The sequence below is a fragment of the Miniopterus natalensis genome, chromosome 4 (genome assembly GCF_054644295.1).
Source record: "Miniopterus natalensis isolate mMinNat1 chromosome 4, mMinNat1.hap1, whole genome shotgun sequence".
In the NCBI taxonomy this organism is placed as follows: domain Eukaryota; kingdom Metazoa; phylum Chordata; class Mammalia; order Chiroptera; family Miniopteridae; genus Miniopterus; species Miniopterus natalensis.
In genome coordinates this window covers 43,526,492-43,544,778 of record NC_142084.1, presented here as the reverse complement: position 1 = coordinate 43,544,778, position 18,287 = coordinate 43,526,492, and the positions used below count along the sequence as shown (strand labels likewise).

The 18,287-nt window shown below is 39.1% G+C and overlaps 1 protein-coding gene across 1 annotated transcript in view; it reads right to left on the bottom strand.

The window, feature by feature from the left end:
• The window catches only part of FHIP1A (FHF complex subunit HOOK interacting protein 1A), a 190,921-nt gene that overhangs the window by 79,374 nt on the left and 93,260 nt on the right, over nt 1–18,287 (bottom strand). Inside the window, exons 3-4 of the mRNA XM_016211211.2 lie at nt 3,833–3,917; nt 2,719–2,950 (exon numbers count right to left, since the gene is read on the bottom strand). Of these exons, the coding sequence (XP_016066697.2) occupies nt 2,719–2,823 (105 nt within the window). The 5' untranslated portion in view covers nt 2,824–2,950; nt 3,833–3,917. The remainder of the gene's footprint in view (nt 1–2,718; nt 2,951–3,832; nt 3,918–18,287) is intronic.

Here is an 18,287-nt window from a genome sequence, read left to right as displayed (position 1 = left end):
ACTACAGCCACTCAAGTCACAGGACTTTGTCAGATTTTAGCTCATTTCCCAACCCTCTGCACCTGTTCTTCTTCTACCCCCAGCCTGAACAACTCACAGAAAAGAGCTAACGTATGAAACTCCAAAACGATAAATAAATAGCACTTACTCCTACAATGGAAGGTCTCATTCCTTACCGCATGCTTAGTCCCACACCCTTTCCTTGCCCCGACTTCTTCGCTCTTTTTTACCATCCAATAAAAGCCAAAGCTGAGCTTTTGTTACCAATACCCCTTCTCTAAGGTGTTCTTTACTTTTCTGTCATCAAGACCTTCTTTTCCCTCCATCATGCTAGCAAAATCTCACAGCCTCCATTTCCATCCATAATAGTCCTTTCCCTTGGCTTAATTCCTGTAATCATTATTATTCATTTTATAACAATGTGTCTCACACTGGCATCCAAATTAACTTCTACATTCTTTAAAAGCCCAGACCAAGGCCCATACATGCCTGTGTCCCATCTGTGATGCCTGCAGTAATATACCTGAAGTGTGGACTCAGTAAATCCCCATTCAACAATAATCACATTGATATCCACATGAATTTCTTCAACAAGCAATTTTTATTCATAAATGTAACAGAAAGGCCCTCAAGAGCCTTTGGAAATAGAAACTGAGGACATTTTCCAGGTTGGTTAAAAAGGAAAAGTCAAGACTAAAGAGGTAAAACACTTGACCAAAGTTAAATAAATGGCTGAAACAGCCAGACCAAGAGTGTCCCCACTCTGCAAAAGAAGTGTTTCCTAACTAAACACCATCTTCTCAAAGTTATCCTTACCCTCAACTTGACATTTTTCTGCACTAAACAGAGGGTGCTATGCTTTAGAAAACCCAAATGTCTGCTAATGCTGAAGTCATTCATATTGGATATGGAAATGAGTAATATGATTCTGGAACCGATATCTGCTCCTTCACCAGTGTGAAAGCGTTGTCACACCTTCCTGAGTTAAGACATTCTAACAGCACGCCAACGACTTTGAAGAAGGCTTGCCCACGACAGCATCTGAAAGGGCAAATGATTCATCTCCATGAACTCAAGAGGCTGATGATATAGCGTGTCTTTGAAGAGGGGTACAGAATAATAAACAGATCACATCGCAGATACCCCAGCAGGAATGATTACAGTCAAAGGTATTATACACAAACAAATAAACAAGATGGGGCTCAGAGCACAGAATGATATTAGAATGGTACTCTTCCACCAAATGAAATGACCAAGGCTGAAAATGTCCTCAATAGAAAACATCTGACTGTGCACTCTTAATAGTTATAAAAATATGAGGAAAATAATTAAATTAACAAGTATATACATATAAATATATGAATATATTATGTACATTATAAACACAACATAGGAAATTTTAAAAGATAGAAATAGGGCTTCTAAGATATTCTTACACACAGTAGCCTATTGGGCACATCCTTAGGGTTTAACAGCCCACTTTGGAGCTAGCACTTTAAAATCCTTATAAAAGTACAAAGCCAAAGGTCATTATTCTATTACCTGGAAGATTCCTGAATTATTTTCTTCCCTTCGCTAAAGCAGATGTGCCCTTACTATCCAGAGAAAACCCATTAAGATTCTAACGGTAAAAAGTCAGAGAATGAGAAATGCATAAGAAATTTTAGAAGCTTTCCACTGGATGGTGACAAGAAACTACAAAGTGTAAATGGCCCAGAAGCAGAATTGATTTTGTTTTTAAATCTAAACTGTGTCCCCCATAATTGCTGTGATTTACAGGCTCAGTGCTTTAACCCATGTGCTCTTTCCGGCCACAGGAAGGAACTGGGTAGTCATTAAAAAACTGTCACATAAATAGCCACTTACCAGCTCACCTGGGAGTGTAATGTTGGACAAGCAGTAAAGAATGCCAATTTTATTTATTTTACTGCTTGTAAACAACCTGAGGAAAAGGGTGAGCTGGTAAATTTTCTGAACATTCAACCCTTCGTTATCCATGCGAGCAGATCAGAGAAGTCATGGAGAAGCCAAAGTGACTAAGAAAAAAACATCTATAATCAGCTTTGGACTGAATTCAGACAACACCTGGTACTGTCTTTCCTTAAATCACACTGGTCCGCCACCCTGAAAAAGGGCAGACTACTGAGGTCAAGAGACCAAGATCTAAGTACTTGCTTGAAAACTAGCTAGTTATATAACCTCAAGCAAGTTACTCAGCCTCTATAATTTTCCATTTCCTCGTCTGTAAAATGAGGAAGCTAATACTAACTGCCTTATGGGTTTGTGGAAAAGACTAAATGATATAAGGCATTTGAAGTAATTGGCAGAGCACTTGGTAAACATCTAATAAATGTGCGCCTTCATATTGTGAGAGGGCAAGGTCTGGATGGAAATCGGCAGCGACAACGGGGAGCAAGGGGATGTAAACACGACCCAGTGTATAGAAGGTGAGGTCAAACCCACTTGAAGGCCGACTGCTGTTCTTCTAAAAACATCTGAGGAACATATGTGCTCTCTAATTGCTTTTGTTGAAAACCAGGGGTTTTAACCAGATACCTATTCTAAAAGAGCAAGAAGAGAAAGTTGCTTTTCTTCCTTTCTAAAAGGGTTTTCCTCCCTGTCTCTGGAAGCACAGTTACCTTTCACAGAGGTAGGAAGCCCTGGTTCAGGGTGATGGAGGCCTCGAGACCAGCAGAGAAGGTGGAACTCATACATTACCTGTGCCCAGTGGTTTTTAAATACAATCATGCATGTTTCTGGGTCAACTCCCTGCAGGCTCACAGCCTGCTGGAGTTTGTTTTCTGTCGCAACCGATGACATCATAAACCTTCATAGATCAGTGCTTCTAAGTCATATTTAATTTTCATGAATATTTCGTAAGCAGTCACTAACTTTCAAGTATCACATAAGAAATGTAACTTCTTCACATTTCATTGTCACCCTCCAAAACCTGTAATGACAACAAAAAATGCATCTCATTATGTTCATATATTGAATAGGACACTGACTACTATATTTAAATCAAATCATAGACAAATTTGCAAAGCCCAACACAGAACAAAACATCTACAAAATAGACATTCCTACTCAATCTAAAGGCTTCCCTGTGTTCTCTCACCTTACTACTAAAAATTAAAAAATAATGCCAACCACAACCCCCTAGATTATAATGCTAAATCACTCAAATCTAGTTGCTATAATCAAGCAAGAAACTATGATAACAATGTCTGTGGAGTTTAAAAACATCCAGAAACAGGAAAACCATTAGTTAATAGTGACAGAAATAAATGGCTTGATGAAACTTGGGGTAGTTATAAAACAGCACACAGACTCCTGGGTCCAATATTATTGAATTTTTTTTTTAATCAATGACTTTCATAATGGAACTGAGAGCATTCTCAGTCACTTGGTGGCTACAAACAAAGTGAAGGTTTCTAGATTTTCTGAAAAATAACAGAATTCCAAGTAACCTTGATAAATCAGAGAGAAATGATCCATCAAAAACAAGATAGAGGACACTTACAAATGAAAAATGAATTATATGGATAAAATATGAAGAAACTCTGACAGCAACAGACTCCCCGTAGGGAGAAAAAAGGCACTGAGGTCACACGGAGAACAGCGGGTAGGATCCAGTTGTGTGGCGCTTACTCTCTGACAACAGAACACAGCGGTGTTATGTCACCGGTGTGAACAGCCCGTAAAAGGACTGGGTGCCATTCAAAATACAATTTTTTTAGTGTACAGATTGGAGAGAGATCAGAGAAAGGTAATTACACTGTAATTATCAGAGCACTGGAAAATAAAGCCATGATAAAATTTCCAAACTTACCGTGCCAAAAGAAAAACAAAAACGGCTATTTTCAACCGATGGCTCTGAAGGGTATTACAAGGAGGGCACTGATCAACTGTTCCTCCTACAAACAAACAAACAAAAAGAAACAAGGCTTCAGGTGATGATTCAAGTTAGACTTAAGGGTCAAGTTCTTTGTGGGGAGTGGAATTCAACACTGGAAAATATTTAAGGGATATTCAAAACAAGTGCTTCTGCTGGGGGGTGGGAGGCTAACCATTCATCATTAAAGGAGCTTTTTAAAAATGTTAGGACGTAAGGACAGAAAACTTGCAAGAACTAATAATTCTGAAGAAACATTTTTTACGGAGAATGGGAGAAGACTAAGGTATATAACAAGAGGAAGGCCTGTCAGGGGGAGGACTGCACACATGACGTTCCCGAGGGAAACAGCTGTGCATGTCTTCTATGACTATGTTTTATTATTTCAATTGGTGAATTCCCCATTGTAGAAGTGCTAAGGATACAAAACTGTTGTTTTCAATAAGACACTGTTCACTGCCAACCACAGCCCTTTGCACTGAGGCATGTTTTTTCTTGGGCTCATCTGGTGTTTTGAAAATTAAGAGTGGCCACCCCAAGCATGCAGGGTATGTGTTCCCAGTCCCCACAGTCCCGTGGTCCCCCACCATTCCTTGTGACCCCGCTGCCAGCCTCTTACCCTCATTTTGATTACAGGCTAGCCCATATAGATAGCATTTCAGCATGCAGCTTTGCTTTAAGTGATAAGAGATAGAATAGGGCAATGAGGAAGTTCTGACTCAACTTCCTCATTGCCCTAAACATATTTCTGTGAAAAACATCCAGATCTTTTATTCAGATGACATAATGATGATAATAAAGAAAATCAGAATATTTTGCTTTATCCCAAAGGTTTGAAAAAGTAGAAGACTCCTTGAGATTCCCTCCAGCTCTAGGATTCTCAGATTCTCCTTCAGAGCTTTGAGGGGAATATACATCATACCAACTGCCTCTAAATTAAAATCAGACACATGCTCTCTAACGTCCTTTAAGTTAGTTCTCAAAGGGACTTTACATGAAACCTTTCAGAGAGTGAGGCTGAATTGCAGACAAGATAAATATCTTAGCTAAGGTCATAAATCTACAAGTTAGTTTTTGTTTGTTTGTTTGCTTTTTGTTTGTTTTTTAAACTTCATCTGAGGATACTTTTTCCATTGCTTTTCTGAAAGAGTGGAAGGGGGAGAGAGAGAGAGAGAAACATCAATGTGAGAAAGACACATTGTTTGTCTCCCACACCTGCCCCGACCGGCGCCGGGGATCGAGCCTGCAACCGAGGTATGTGCTCTCAGCTGGAATCGAATCCGGGACCCTTCAGTCCGCAGGCTGATGTTCTAACCACTGAGAAAAACTGGCTAGGGCTACAGGTTAGTTTTGATGGTAATAGAATATAAGAGTCTTGATCCCCAATCCAGTGTTCTTTCTAGAAAACCGTCTTCTCCTTTCTGCTGGCTAGAATCCCCAACCCTATTCCCTTAAGGAATCTGGATCTTCTCTGGGAAAAGTGCATCTCGGTTGGTGCTCATCCGATCACACTTTTGAAGCAGATGCCTGAAGAATCTAAACGTGTCATGAATACAGAAACCACAGATGGAGAAAAGGAGGTGTGTCAGGCAAGGCGAGCAAGCCGCATTTGAGAACAAACCACGATACCAGAAGATCCTACGAGTGAAAATGCTACCTAAACACACCCAGAGACCAAAGGGCTGAATATTTCCACTCTTCCACTCTCATCCCCATGCTAGACTATTAAAGCACAGGCATGTCCCCACGCAACATAAAACCAAAAGGAAGACACTGCATCATATTTAAGAGACGCATAAGGATCTATTTCCTCAAGCACCAAGATTTCCAATATAATTCTGCCTTTGCCTGTTATCAGGCTTAACTTTTTTTTCTTTTTTGCATTTGTCAGTTCTAAACTTTTTATTTAACTTTTGGATCACAACTAAAAGTCCCAAGTGAAAAACAGAGGACAAAACTGAGCAAAAGCTGCGAGTGGGTAAAAGAGGCTGCAGTGGCTGGAGTGTGTGCCGTGTGACAAGCCCGACATCAAACACATCTCCCCTGGCTCGTCCTGTTCCCTCTTCAGCCTAAGGCATCTGAAGCTGGCAGCGCTGGCCGCTCTTGGCACACAGTCAGCCCGCTCTTCCCATAAATACACACATGCACATAAACTCGAATTTCATGCCTAAGAGACAGCTCTATAAACCATCTAGGCCTAGCAAGATTTTTTTCTTTCTTCAAACAAACCACCAACACCAAAAAATACCCAAAGGGCTCTTTTTCCGACAGGGGTTGCATGTGGTTTTGTGGTGTGGTTGTTGAGTTTTCTGGCATGTATCAAAATACATATAGATACCCTAGCCTGTTAGGCTCAGTGGTTAGAGCATCGGCCTGTGGACTGAAGGGCTCAATCTGTGCCCTGGTCAGTGCGTGAGCAGGAGGCAACCAATGGATGAGTCTCTCGCAACGATGTTTCTCTCTCTCTCCCCCACCTTCCACTCTCTCTGAAAAGCAATGGGAAAAATATCCTTGGGTGAGGATTTAAAAAAAAAAAACAACACAAAACGTATATAACAACCTGATGTATCATCACAAATTCTATACTGAAAAGACAGAACTATTATTTCCAAAAATATTACTGGTCATCAATTTATTCATCTCAATACTATATATAAAAATATTTTCCATCAATAAAGAAAAGAAAAATTATATTAAATTGTTGGAGACGGAGGTAACTGACATAAAAGTTATATGTATTTTTATTTGCCCTTTTTGGAAAGTATATGATATCTTTTATTTGACTGTAAAAAAAGCATAAGTATATGCTTCCACATCACAGAATTATAAGACACCATATGGTCATAAAAGCTTAGATTCTAGTTATCTAGATCACACCCCCTTCCAATGTAAAAATTCCTTCAACCTCATTCCCAAATAAACAGATATCTAATTTCAGACTCTTTCAAAATCTACAATTCTTAGGAGAGCTATAAATGTGTCAAAATTACATTTTTTTTCCTGAAAGAGTCCCTGAATGGCTATATGTTAACAGATCTCTTTCACTACAGATTGAACTTATAATGTAAACATTTTGGCATTTAATTCTACATTATCTCATACCATCCTTCAATTATTTTATGTTTCAATACAATATCCTTTAAAAACAAATTATTAAAAATTCCTTAAGGGAAAGAAATGGATGACCACCTTAAAGGGAGACAGAACTAAGAGAACACTTTTATTGAGGAAAAAGTGATCACATTTGCAGGCCTAATGGGAAGGAACCAATGAACATGGAGAATTTGAAGATTTTTTTAAAAAAAAGGATCTGATGGAGCAAGAGGAGAAGAAAGGTGAAGAACACAGGTCAGGTGAGGCCTCAAGAAAAAAGAGAAGCAAAGCCGAGTCTTTTCATAGTGAGCTACCGAATCAGAGATAATGTCTTGACCTCGATGGAAAGACATGGCAGGCTCCCTTCCCACCTTTCCTTCTTCCCACCTGATATTTCTCTGGTTGGTTTGTGGAAATGGTTGGAGAGTTTAGGTGGATTTAAAGTGGGGGACAAAGGGTGATGGCTAAGAGTTTTTAACTTGGTTTTCCAAGTGTGGAAGTCAGAAAACTTAAAGTCCCCACTTGGAGACTTGAGCTTTGAACTGGGAGAAAAGGCCCCAAGACTCTGGTTCCAGCTCTAATCAGCTGTGACACCTTCAGTAAAAAATGGGGCTCTTGGTTTGGAACCTCACTTAGGTGAGTAGTTAGGATTAAATGATTATTTCTTAGGTCTCTTCTAGCTCAAAAGTCATTATTTTACGTTCTTTATTGCAACTGTGATACTAACTGGGAAGAGGTCACCTTAAATGGCCATTGTACAAAAACCTTCCCAAGAATTCTAGCTGTAAATGGGATTCTACGTGTACACTTTTTTTCTATTGAAGCATATTTCACTTACGGAACCCAAAGCACAGGAATCAATCATCTTAAATATACAAACAAACCGAATCTGTGGTTGGTTGGTTTCTTGAGCAATCGCCAGTATAAAAATCTCATTGTTTTAGAATGCACTTTGGAATGCCCTGAATTGGCTGCTACTAAACACACAAAAAGTCTACTACTGTAAAGTGCTTAGCATGCAAAATTACATCTAAGGGTGAAGAATCTTCAAATATTGGGAACATCTGAAAGAGGGGAACCTTGTGCCCTCTCTTACAACTGAGAGCAGTGAAGGGAATTCATTTTGGGTCAAACTATCTCAGACAACCTCAACTTAAAGCCTAATAAAATCCTATTAAACCTAAGTCCTCCCTGTGCTCTAATCCTCTGGCCCAGTTTCCTTTTCTTTCTCACTCTCATATCACATGGCAATGCTGGGCTGTGGAAAATAAAGAAAGCATCTAATAGCCCTGACTCTCCCGGACCTTGTCCTGAGCCTCCCTCAACTTGCCATAAAGCTTTGTTTTTCATCCTCACCCAAGGATATGTTTATTGATTTGAGAGAGAGAGAGAGAGAGGGGGAAACATCAATCAGCTGCCTCCTGTATATGTCGCAACTGGGGGTCGAACCTTCAACCTAGGTATGTGCCCTGACTGGAAACTGAACCCACAACCTTTTGGTGTACAGGATGACACTCCAACCAACCGAGTCACTAGCCAGGGTACCATAGAGTTTGACTCTGGCCCCTTCGTGGTTCACTGTCCACAGTTTCAGTAAAATAGCATCTTGTTTTGTTCCAAGTGTAGGTCACCAGTTCACTCACAGAAAAATTCTCAAGAATTTCACCATGCATGAAGAAAGCTCTCTCAATATGTATATTCCAAATGGTTTCAGGTTTTGATAAAGGCATACTTCAAATGAGTAACAAGACTAAGGAAAACTGTTAATGCCCTGAAATAATTCCACCTTGTTTCACATCTTCATTTCACTGGATCAGGCTGCCAACTAGGTCATACCCAACTGCCAGGGAACTGACTGATAAACAGAATGAGCAGAAGAGAAAAATTAAAATTAATATTCAAATTCATACCTGAAATTTGTTCGGGAACTTTAATTTTTAATGCTACTTAAGAAACTAAACCACTGCTGGCAAGGATTTGGAATGTAAAAATTATAGCTTTTGAAAATTATAGCAAGTGTTGAGGCATGAGCTCATGAGTGACTGAACAGAAAAGTTTCTTATCCACATGGATAGAGATGTTGAAAATGAAAACTGGATCATTCTTGGGGGAAGTTTCCCCAACATCCCAATCAATCAATATAATCTTAGTAGTATGACCAGCATGTTTTGGTCACTTCCTCTGGAAAAGGAAGGATCTTTGGGAAGTTACGCTGTTTAGTCTAATACCTGTCTTTATACATGTGTCCATCAGAATTAGTTTCCTACCAGCAGTCTTTCAAATGCCTTCATGTGAAAATCTTCAGATATGCAACCTGAGGAGTAATAAAGATGACATGAGGACGACCTTTTCGAAAATGTTCCTCATCCATGCATGGCATACGACGCAGTAAGTGCAATGAGTCAAGTAACAATGTAATTCTACATATATCCATGAGTCTCATCAACTGTGGGAAGATTTTTCTAAAGAGATGTGGCTATAGTTTTCAGCCAGTTCTATAAAGGGTCCATAAATTGCCCCCCTTCCAAGAAAAGGTTAAAAGCCACTTTAAAGATGCATTCGTGGTAAAACCACAAAGAGTCCCAAAGCTGAGGCAAAGGCCAGTTCCAACTCTAAAGGTATCACTGAAGAGAGAGTTGTGAGGCTTCTGCAACTTCAGTGATAACAGAAAGTTCTGTTTTGGCAGCTTGGGGGTCGTTCCAGCCTCAGGGTAATCATGCTCTTGAGTAATAATCAGTTCAGGCCTCGGAGCCTTACAAATTTCATGGCTGGCTAAGCGCTTCCTCTCCCACCCAAAGGACCACAAGGTGACTTGTCAGAGGTAAAAAATGATTGGCATTTATTATAATTTAGTAACAGGCTCAAAAGTCAGCAAACTCCTGGTCTCCTAGGACATGATCCTATGCCGATCAGGACGCAGCACCTTCCTTCGCCAGTCTAAGAAACAGGCCATGGAGAGTTAGAGGCCTACTGGGTACTAAGGACATGACAGAAAGGGAGAGAACCACCGGTGCTCGAGCTAACGATAAAGGCATCCTGCCTTCAGGTAGGGGGAATGATAGCAGCACTTATGTGGTAACCTAAGACTATGAAGTTCTAATTTTACATTTACTTTTTATAAACATAAAAGTAATGTAAGACTTTCTTACATGTAAATATAATAATCCCTCTCACATGGTACTACGATTTAAATGACTACATTTTCTCATCCACGAGTAGGTAAAAGTTTCTAGAAGTACATAATAAAAACCTACTGGTTTAAAGTAGTCGACCACTCACATATATATTATTGTTATGATCAGTTTATCATCAAGATAAAACACTATATGGACAAAAATAAAAAGCAAGACCTTCTAAAAATACTGGAAATTTTCAGGGGGGTGGATTTAACTTGAAATCTCTCCCTCTCAAGCAGCACTGCATGGGCCTCAGTAGTAAGTATGCAATCAAGGTCCAGGCTTACACACATACCAAGAGGTGACCTAGGGAAGTAAACATGGGTGTATCTCAGGCACCTCAGGTGAGGAATTGCACTGGTGTTCTACCTACAAAATTAAATTTGATCATCAAAACCACTTCTGTGTGCTTACCCTACAAATATGCTTTCACCTTAAAAAACAGCATATGGAATAATGGTAAGAACTGACACTTATTGAGCACTTCTCAGTACCAGGTACTATTCTAAATACATTACACCATTAACTCTTTAAATCTGTAACTATATTACCCTCCTTCATAGATAAAGAAACAGAGGCACAGATTGGTATAGGCACTGATCTAATCAAGGTCACACAGATATCCTATGGTCTGACCCAGATGCATTCTCTTAACCACTAACACCTCTTCAAGAAGAGTGACATCCTTTGTAGGACTGTTTAGACAGTACACAATTAGAAAGACCTTAAGTATCCACTGGCAACAGTCTGGTTATATAAATGAGGGGACTTCTGTATAGTGGAATGCTATGTCACAATTTGTATTTAAAGGCACAGCTCTGAATGTACTGATATGGAAAGGCTGCCAGGATATGTACAGAACAGCAAGTAGAATTTGCCACCATTGTGTAAGAAGTGAAAAGGAACGTGTTACTCTACATGCTTGTAAGCGCACAGGTGAGCTCTGTGAAGACACACAAGGACTCAGGTGGCTGCCTCAGCAGAGGGGCGCTGGGTGGCCAGGGACGAGGGGCAGGGAAACTTGTTTTCACTGTGCACACTTCTTCATTTTTTAATTTGGTACCATGTTTATGTACTACTTAGCAAAAACACTTTTTCAGTTTAACAAAAGAAAAGAAAAATCCTAAACAAAAGGGAAGTACTAAAGTCTGGAGAAAGTATAGCAATTAGAGTGTACCTGAAGTCTCCTCTTTGTCTTAATATGAAGAGGAAGTGTCCGCACATTGATTACAGCCTGATGGGTGTGAGTAGGGATAAGAGTACCTTAATATGCTATTTGAATCAATTACAATGATCACAAAATGTTAGGAGATATTTAATAAAAAACACAAAGGAAAACCAACTACATATATAGTTATATGAGTTTTTAACTTCCAGTGGAGTAAATATGAATAAAAACGACGTTAGGAAAGTGTAAAGAATTCAGAATGGTTGTGTTATTTTTAAGGACCATGTCTTTAATGCTTATTTTAGTGTTATTGTGCAATAATACTTACTGGATTAAATTTATGCAGTTTACCTTCAGTTTATGAAGTTCATAGCTCTAGGAATTAGGAAAGTTAATGTTCTGCCAAAATATTTTTCAGTCTGTTCAGGTCCTCTACCCATTTTTAAATCTGACTGCTTCTTTTTTTTAGGTTGAGTTATATGAGTTCTTTATATATTTTGTATATTAATCCCTTATCGAATATATCATCTGCAAATATCTTCTCCCATTCAGGTGGTTGCCTTTTCATTTTGTTGATGGTTTCCTTTGCTATACAAAAGCTTTTTAGTTTGATTTAATCCCATTTGCTTATTTTTGCTTTTGTTGCCCTTGCCTGGGAAACACATGCAAAATGGTATTTCTAAGACCAATGTCAAAGAGTTTACTGTCTATGTTTTCTTCTAGGAGTTTTATGGTTTCTGGTCTTACATTTTAAGTGTTTAATCTATTTTGAGTTTATTTTTGTAAATGGTGTAAGAAAATATAGTCTGGCTTCACCTTTCCTATATATCTGTCCAGTTTTCCAACACCATTTACTAAAGAGACTATCTTTTTCCCATTTCTATTCTTGACTCTTTTGTTATAGACTAATTGACCATACAGGCATGGGTTTATTTCTGGGCTCTCCATTCTGTTCCATTGATCTATGTGTCTGTTTTGGGGCCAGTACCATGCTGTCTTGATTACTATAACTTTGTCTAGATTGGTGATTCTCCAAATGTAGTTGAGGAACCTGGAGTTCCCCAAGACCCTTTCCTGGGGACCTCAAGGATCTCAATAATTTTTAAGGACCTCTCCAAAAAACTCAGCCAAAGTAAATATGGCTCACTATGAAGATTTCTCATATGCAGAAAAGCTTCCAGCATTGCAATTAACTGTAGTTATACTTGAGCAGTTTCACCACTACTCACTATAACTTTTTAAAGTATTTGGCTTCTTTTAATAGGGTTTTTTTCTACTTGTACAAAGCCTACTCTTTCAAACTAACATTCACCCTGAAAAATCAAAGATCATTATGCACCTGTAAATAAGTTTCTTAAACTTTGTTGTAAAACTATTGCTCTCCTTAACAGCTGCCCTCACTGCTCTAAAGACTTCATTTTGCTACAAGTATGATTCTGTGGAATTCTGAAACATAACTTGGTAAGAGAAATGCAAATACCTTCTCCCGTTCAGGCAGTGAAGCAGCGTTTTACCTCCATGGGAGGTGCATTTATTCTCTCTCCCTCCAGCCCCCTTGTGCACAGAGTTGCACACCTGTGCACGTACACACACCAGCTGTGCATGCTCACACACAAGTCTAGTTCTGCGCCCAGGTGTAAATACTAATCACTAGTTGTTGCCTTTTCAGAGACTCTACAATAGAAAAGCCATATGTGATTTGCAATTAACAAAGGGTAATGGAGGCTCTAATTTCTGCTTGTGGGTTCAGAATTTCAGCTTACTGGGATGCCTGTCCAAGAAATAAAACTAAAAGCTGAAACGACTTATATTAAACAGTTCCTCTGTCACAGCAAGGATGGCTTATTGACTGGATGGCTGCCAGCCCTAAGCAGGCCTGCAGAGAGGCTGTCCTCGTGGGGAGGAAGGCATTCATTTATCTATAAGCCTCAGAAGCAACTGGGTAGATCACGGCCCTCCCATATTCTGCTTCAATTCATCTCCACTTGCCTCTGGAGTGACTGGCACAGGCTTGAATGGTTTCAGGCTATCTAGGCTTCTTTAATTAACATTTTTCTCCACTAAATTAACACATGTATATCAATGTCTTTTGTACAGAGGGGAAAGAGAAAGCAAGAGAAAAAAGAAAAAAAAGAAATATCAAAGGCAGTGTTTTAAATTAAGTTTTGCTTCAGATAACTTTTGCACTTGGCACTATTTCTCCCTAGAGTTAGTTGGTGCTTCAGGCAGAAAACGATGAACAGTAAGAGTAGAAAAGGGCTCTTACGTTCCCCTCAGAAGTATCCTGCACTTAAGAGTTGATTAACTTCTAAAATCAAAAGAGTTGTAAAGAGGGTATGGAAGCAAAAGTAGAATTTGGCTAGGATTTTTGGCAAGAATAATTTTACATATTGACATATATATGCATAATACTTCTATGCCTCATGGGATTACCAAAACTTGATGATCTGACTCAATACTATTGGAATGGAAAAGCAACTTATCTGGAGATTAGGTTCTAATGTCCGTGTTTAAGGCAAGGCGTGCAAAAACTCAAAATCACTGCTGAACACCTCTTAGGAAGGCACTTGTTGGAAATCAACATACTTTTTCTCATTAAGCTGGAGAAGTAGATGAGTATCCAACAAAGCAATAGGCATTTGGGGGTCACAAAAAATGTGTATCTTCCAACGCAAGAATTGCTTTCAGCAGGTGATATACTCACACTAGGAGAGGCAGGTAGAAACTAGGACCAAGCAAGGAAAGAGCAGGAATACATCTCCAATTCCCCAAGAGTAAACCCAAAAGTACACAAACCTTTTGAAAATCACTGTTCTCTCTGTCTCTTTCTGATTTCTTTTTTGTGGAGTATCAAGGACATAAATAGTGGATGAAGTTACTACACAATCCTGAATCTTTCTTCGGAATAACTACCCTGAAGAAGCTTCACAAACTAATTCTACAGCAAATCTGCACTAACTTTGAAGTAAATTATATTTCCTGCCTTCATAGAAAAGGAATCTAATATAGCTCAACCATCCAGGAGACAACTCAAGTAAAATTAAAGCGATTTTCCAGTAAGTAAACATGCCTCAGTTTCTAAAGTATTTTAAATCTATAGCCACAAATATAGCATACATTGCTAATTAGAATTCAGTAATAAACATTATTTGCTGAAGAAAGATTTCTCAAAAGTGAGAAAAAGGATGATGCTAGAATAAGAACCAAAAATATATAAATATTTGGGTTTCAGGTAGACCTGATCATGGAATTATTAGTATTCATTTAATCGATGGGTAGGGAAAATAGCAGCAATAACTCTGGCTCTGCCACACAAATTGTTCATTTCTAGGTTCTTCCTGTAAGAAATATAAAGAGAATTTTAAGGTTTAAATCTGAGCATATTAGTTCTGAGGGCTTCCAAAAGTATGTTTAAATATAAGTACTTATCTTAACACTAGAGAACCTTTGGCTTGTTTATATATTGTTTATTGAAGGAATAAAGTGATTCTGTCCAAAAAGTTGCCACAATCTTGTCTTATAGTGTGTTCTGAGAATTTAAGCCTTAAATTAAGAAAAAGGTAAAGAGCTGCTATAATGTGAGAATTAAACATTTTATATGATTATATCACAATAACTTCTCCTTTAGTTTAACATAATCAGTATTCTATATTTGTTGCCTGCACAAAACTGTAATTACTCGTTGATTTGATCAAAATTACTAGTTGACTAGAGCAATTCAGTCTGCCAGCCAGTCTTCAGGGTAATTAGTCAAATCAACAGTGTATCAAAATGACTACTATGTTTCTGAGTCGCGGATTAGACTGTCTACAACATCACCGCAATGCTTAGATTCAGTTCCAAAGCCTCAGTTCATCTTGTTTAACTCTGTAGACTATTTTCCTCATAATTGAATTTACTCTGTACACAGTTGAGAGATTTTCCTCCCTTTCAAGGGATAAAGGAAAGTGACAATAAAAGCCAAAGGACAAAATTCAATGAAATCTGATACTCTTGTTTAAAAAAATAAAGAGGAGGAGGAGAGTTGTTCCCTTATTGTGTGAAGGGAGTGTGGTCAAGACGAAAGAAACAAAAATGGATTCTTCACAATCAAACCACTTCTTGGTGCTTCCAATTTCATTAAAGGCTACAATTCTGTTGATTTGATGCGAAATGCCTCTAAAATGTTCTTACCCAAAAAAAGTGTTTATTTTGAAAGAACAAGGAAAGCAACACATTTAAAGGCGGGAGAAAATTTTCTTCTATTTACTTGGGTTAGTGAAACATCCATCATGCAGAGGCACAAACACCTTACAGAAAGAAAGATCAGAGAAGCTACTCCAGCAGAAGATCAAAGAGCCAGTGCCTCTGGGAGAATCAAACAAGCAAGGGAACAGATTCCCCCTGTGATTTCTCTCCTAAACCTCGCCCTGTGAGTGAGGGGAGAAGCACAAAGCAGAACATGCTAGCCCCCAAAAAATGTGATTCAGAAAACATAATTCTAGTTTGGCTCTCTTTCTGGAGGAAGAAACTTTTTCAAAATCATTCAACAGAATAATTATATTTTTAAAAAAATTTAGAAAGCAAAAAGAATCAAATTATCTATATACTAACTACAACCAAGCATATGAAATTAGCATATGCTCAGCCTAACAGTACACCCTGCATAAATGATGATATATTCAGCAAATGGTTACAAAAGTGTCAAAGGGACCTGGATGCATTAAACAGATGCCCTCAGATCTAATTCCACCTACTTGGCCTAAAAAAAAGTACTTTGTCCATCCCTGTCATATGTGCAGTTCAAAGAACAAGTTGTCATTAAAAGTTGAGGGAGGTTAGAATTCAGAGCAGAAATGTAACGTGTCAGTATAATTTAGCCAAAAATTTCAGCATCCCAAAGCCTTTGGTTGCCAGGATCAGAAACATTATGCTGAATACTTATTAAGTACCCGCCTTAAACCTGCCCTATTAATATCTTTCTGCTCTAAACCTCTTAGTTTAATTACATCTCCCTATGGCAACGCTGTTTCTGCTTTGTGTCGAAGTTATTTCAGAACCAGACTCTGGTCGCCTTGAGGGTAGGGGGTCACACCTTCTGTTATCCGTGGGTGACTCCACGCATTGATCCACTGCCCCAGGTGTGCAGCGTGGAGCTTGTGAGCAGGGCCCAGGCGCAGGCAGCTCACGGGGAGAGACGTTTGCCCGGGGAAGCAACAGCGACGGCCACCAGTGGGAAAGGCTGCCGTCCATGGGGCACTTTCTCTGTACCGGGCACCACATTACACTGTCTAATTCTCACAACCACTCAGCGAAGGAGGTGAAGAAACTGAAGCTGAGAGAAAAGTGAGTGGTGGCATGGGTGACAAGGACGACTAGGAGAACTGGGAGGACCGGATGGATGAGAGGCGTCAACCTGCAGCCGTGGTCAGGAGGGGGAATGAGGAGCTGCTTCACCAAAGAGGGGCTCCTTCAGTGATGCCACTGCATGGTTCCAGGTCTAATTTTTTGACGTAACCACACTGCTTTCCACAGTGGCTGCACCAATCCACATTCCCACCAACAGAGGGCTCCCTTTTCTTCACATCCTTGCCAACACTTGTTTGTTGATTTATTGATGGCAGCCATTCTGACCCGGGTGAGGTGACTACTCATTGTGGTTTTAATTTGCATTTCTTTGATTAGTGACATTGGGCAACTTTTCATATGTCTACTGGCCATCTGAATGTCCTCTTTGGAGAAGTGTCTATTCAGGTCCTTTGCACATTTTTTAATTGGATTGTTTGCTTTTTCGATGTTGAGTTTTATAAGTTCTTTATATATTTTGGATATTAACCCCTTATCAGATGTATCTTTGGCGAATATGTTCTCCATTCTGTGGGTAGTCTTTTCCTTTTGTTCATGGTTTCCTTTACTGTGCAAAAACCTTTTAGTTTGATGCAGTCCCATTTGTTCATTTTTTCTCGTTTCCTTTCCTGAGGTAATATAGCAGAAAAAATATTGCTACAAGAGATTTTACTGCCTGTGTTTTCTTCTAGGATTTTTATTGTTTTGAGTCTAACATTTAAGTCTTTAATCCAGTTTGAGTTTATTTTTGTGTATGGTGTAAGTAGGTAGTCTAGTTTCCTTTTTTTGCATGTTTCTGTCCAATTTCCCCAACACCATTTATTGAGTAGACTATCTTTACCACATTGTATGTTCTTGCATCCTTTGTCAAATATTAATTGACCTAAAAGGCAAGGGTTTATTCCTGGGCTCTCTATTCTGTTCCATTGATCTGTTTTTTATGCCAGTATCACACTGTTTTGATTACTATGGCCTTGTAGTATAATTTGGTATCAGGTAGCATGATTCCTCCAACTTTGTTGTTCTTTCTCAAGACTGCTGTGGCTATTCCAGGTCTTTGTGGTTCCATACAAATTTTTGAAATATTTGTTCTATTTCTGTGAAATACGCCATTGGTATCTCGATTGCAACTGTGTTAAATTTACAGATTACTTTAGGTTGTACAGACATTTTAGTGATCTTAATTCTTAAAATAAACAGGCTCTTAAGCTATGTGAAAGGAAGAGCATGTGTCCTATGCTACATTTTGTTTTAAGGAAATATATTTCCAGGAAACTAAGCTCACCCATTAAATATCACTGATATTTCCAAAGCAGTAATCAATATGGTATAGCACAAAGAACACTGGACCAGGGACAGGAATTCCTGGGTCCCAATCCTGGTGCAGGCCCTGACCACAAGTGTGACCTTAGGAAGATCATGACATCATCCGGGAGCATCTAGTGCTGAGATCCCACTAGATCAGCGAGTAAGGGCATTGGCTGGTTAGTTAGGGAGACCCAGGTTCACATCTGACTCCCATCATTTCCTAGCCATGTGACCTTGGAGAGGACATTAAACTTCTTTAAGCCTACTGCCTCGTCAGCAAAATAGAGATGATCAAAATGGTGCCTACCCACAGGGCTGCCAG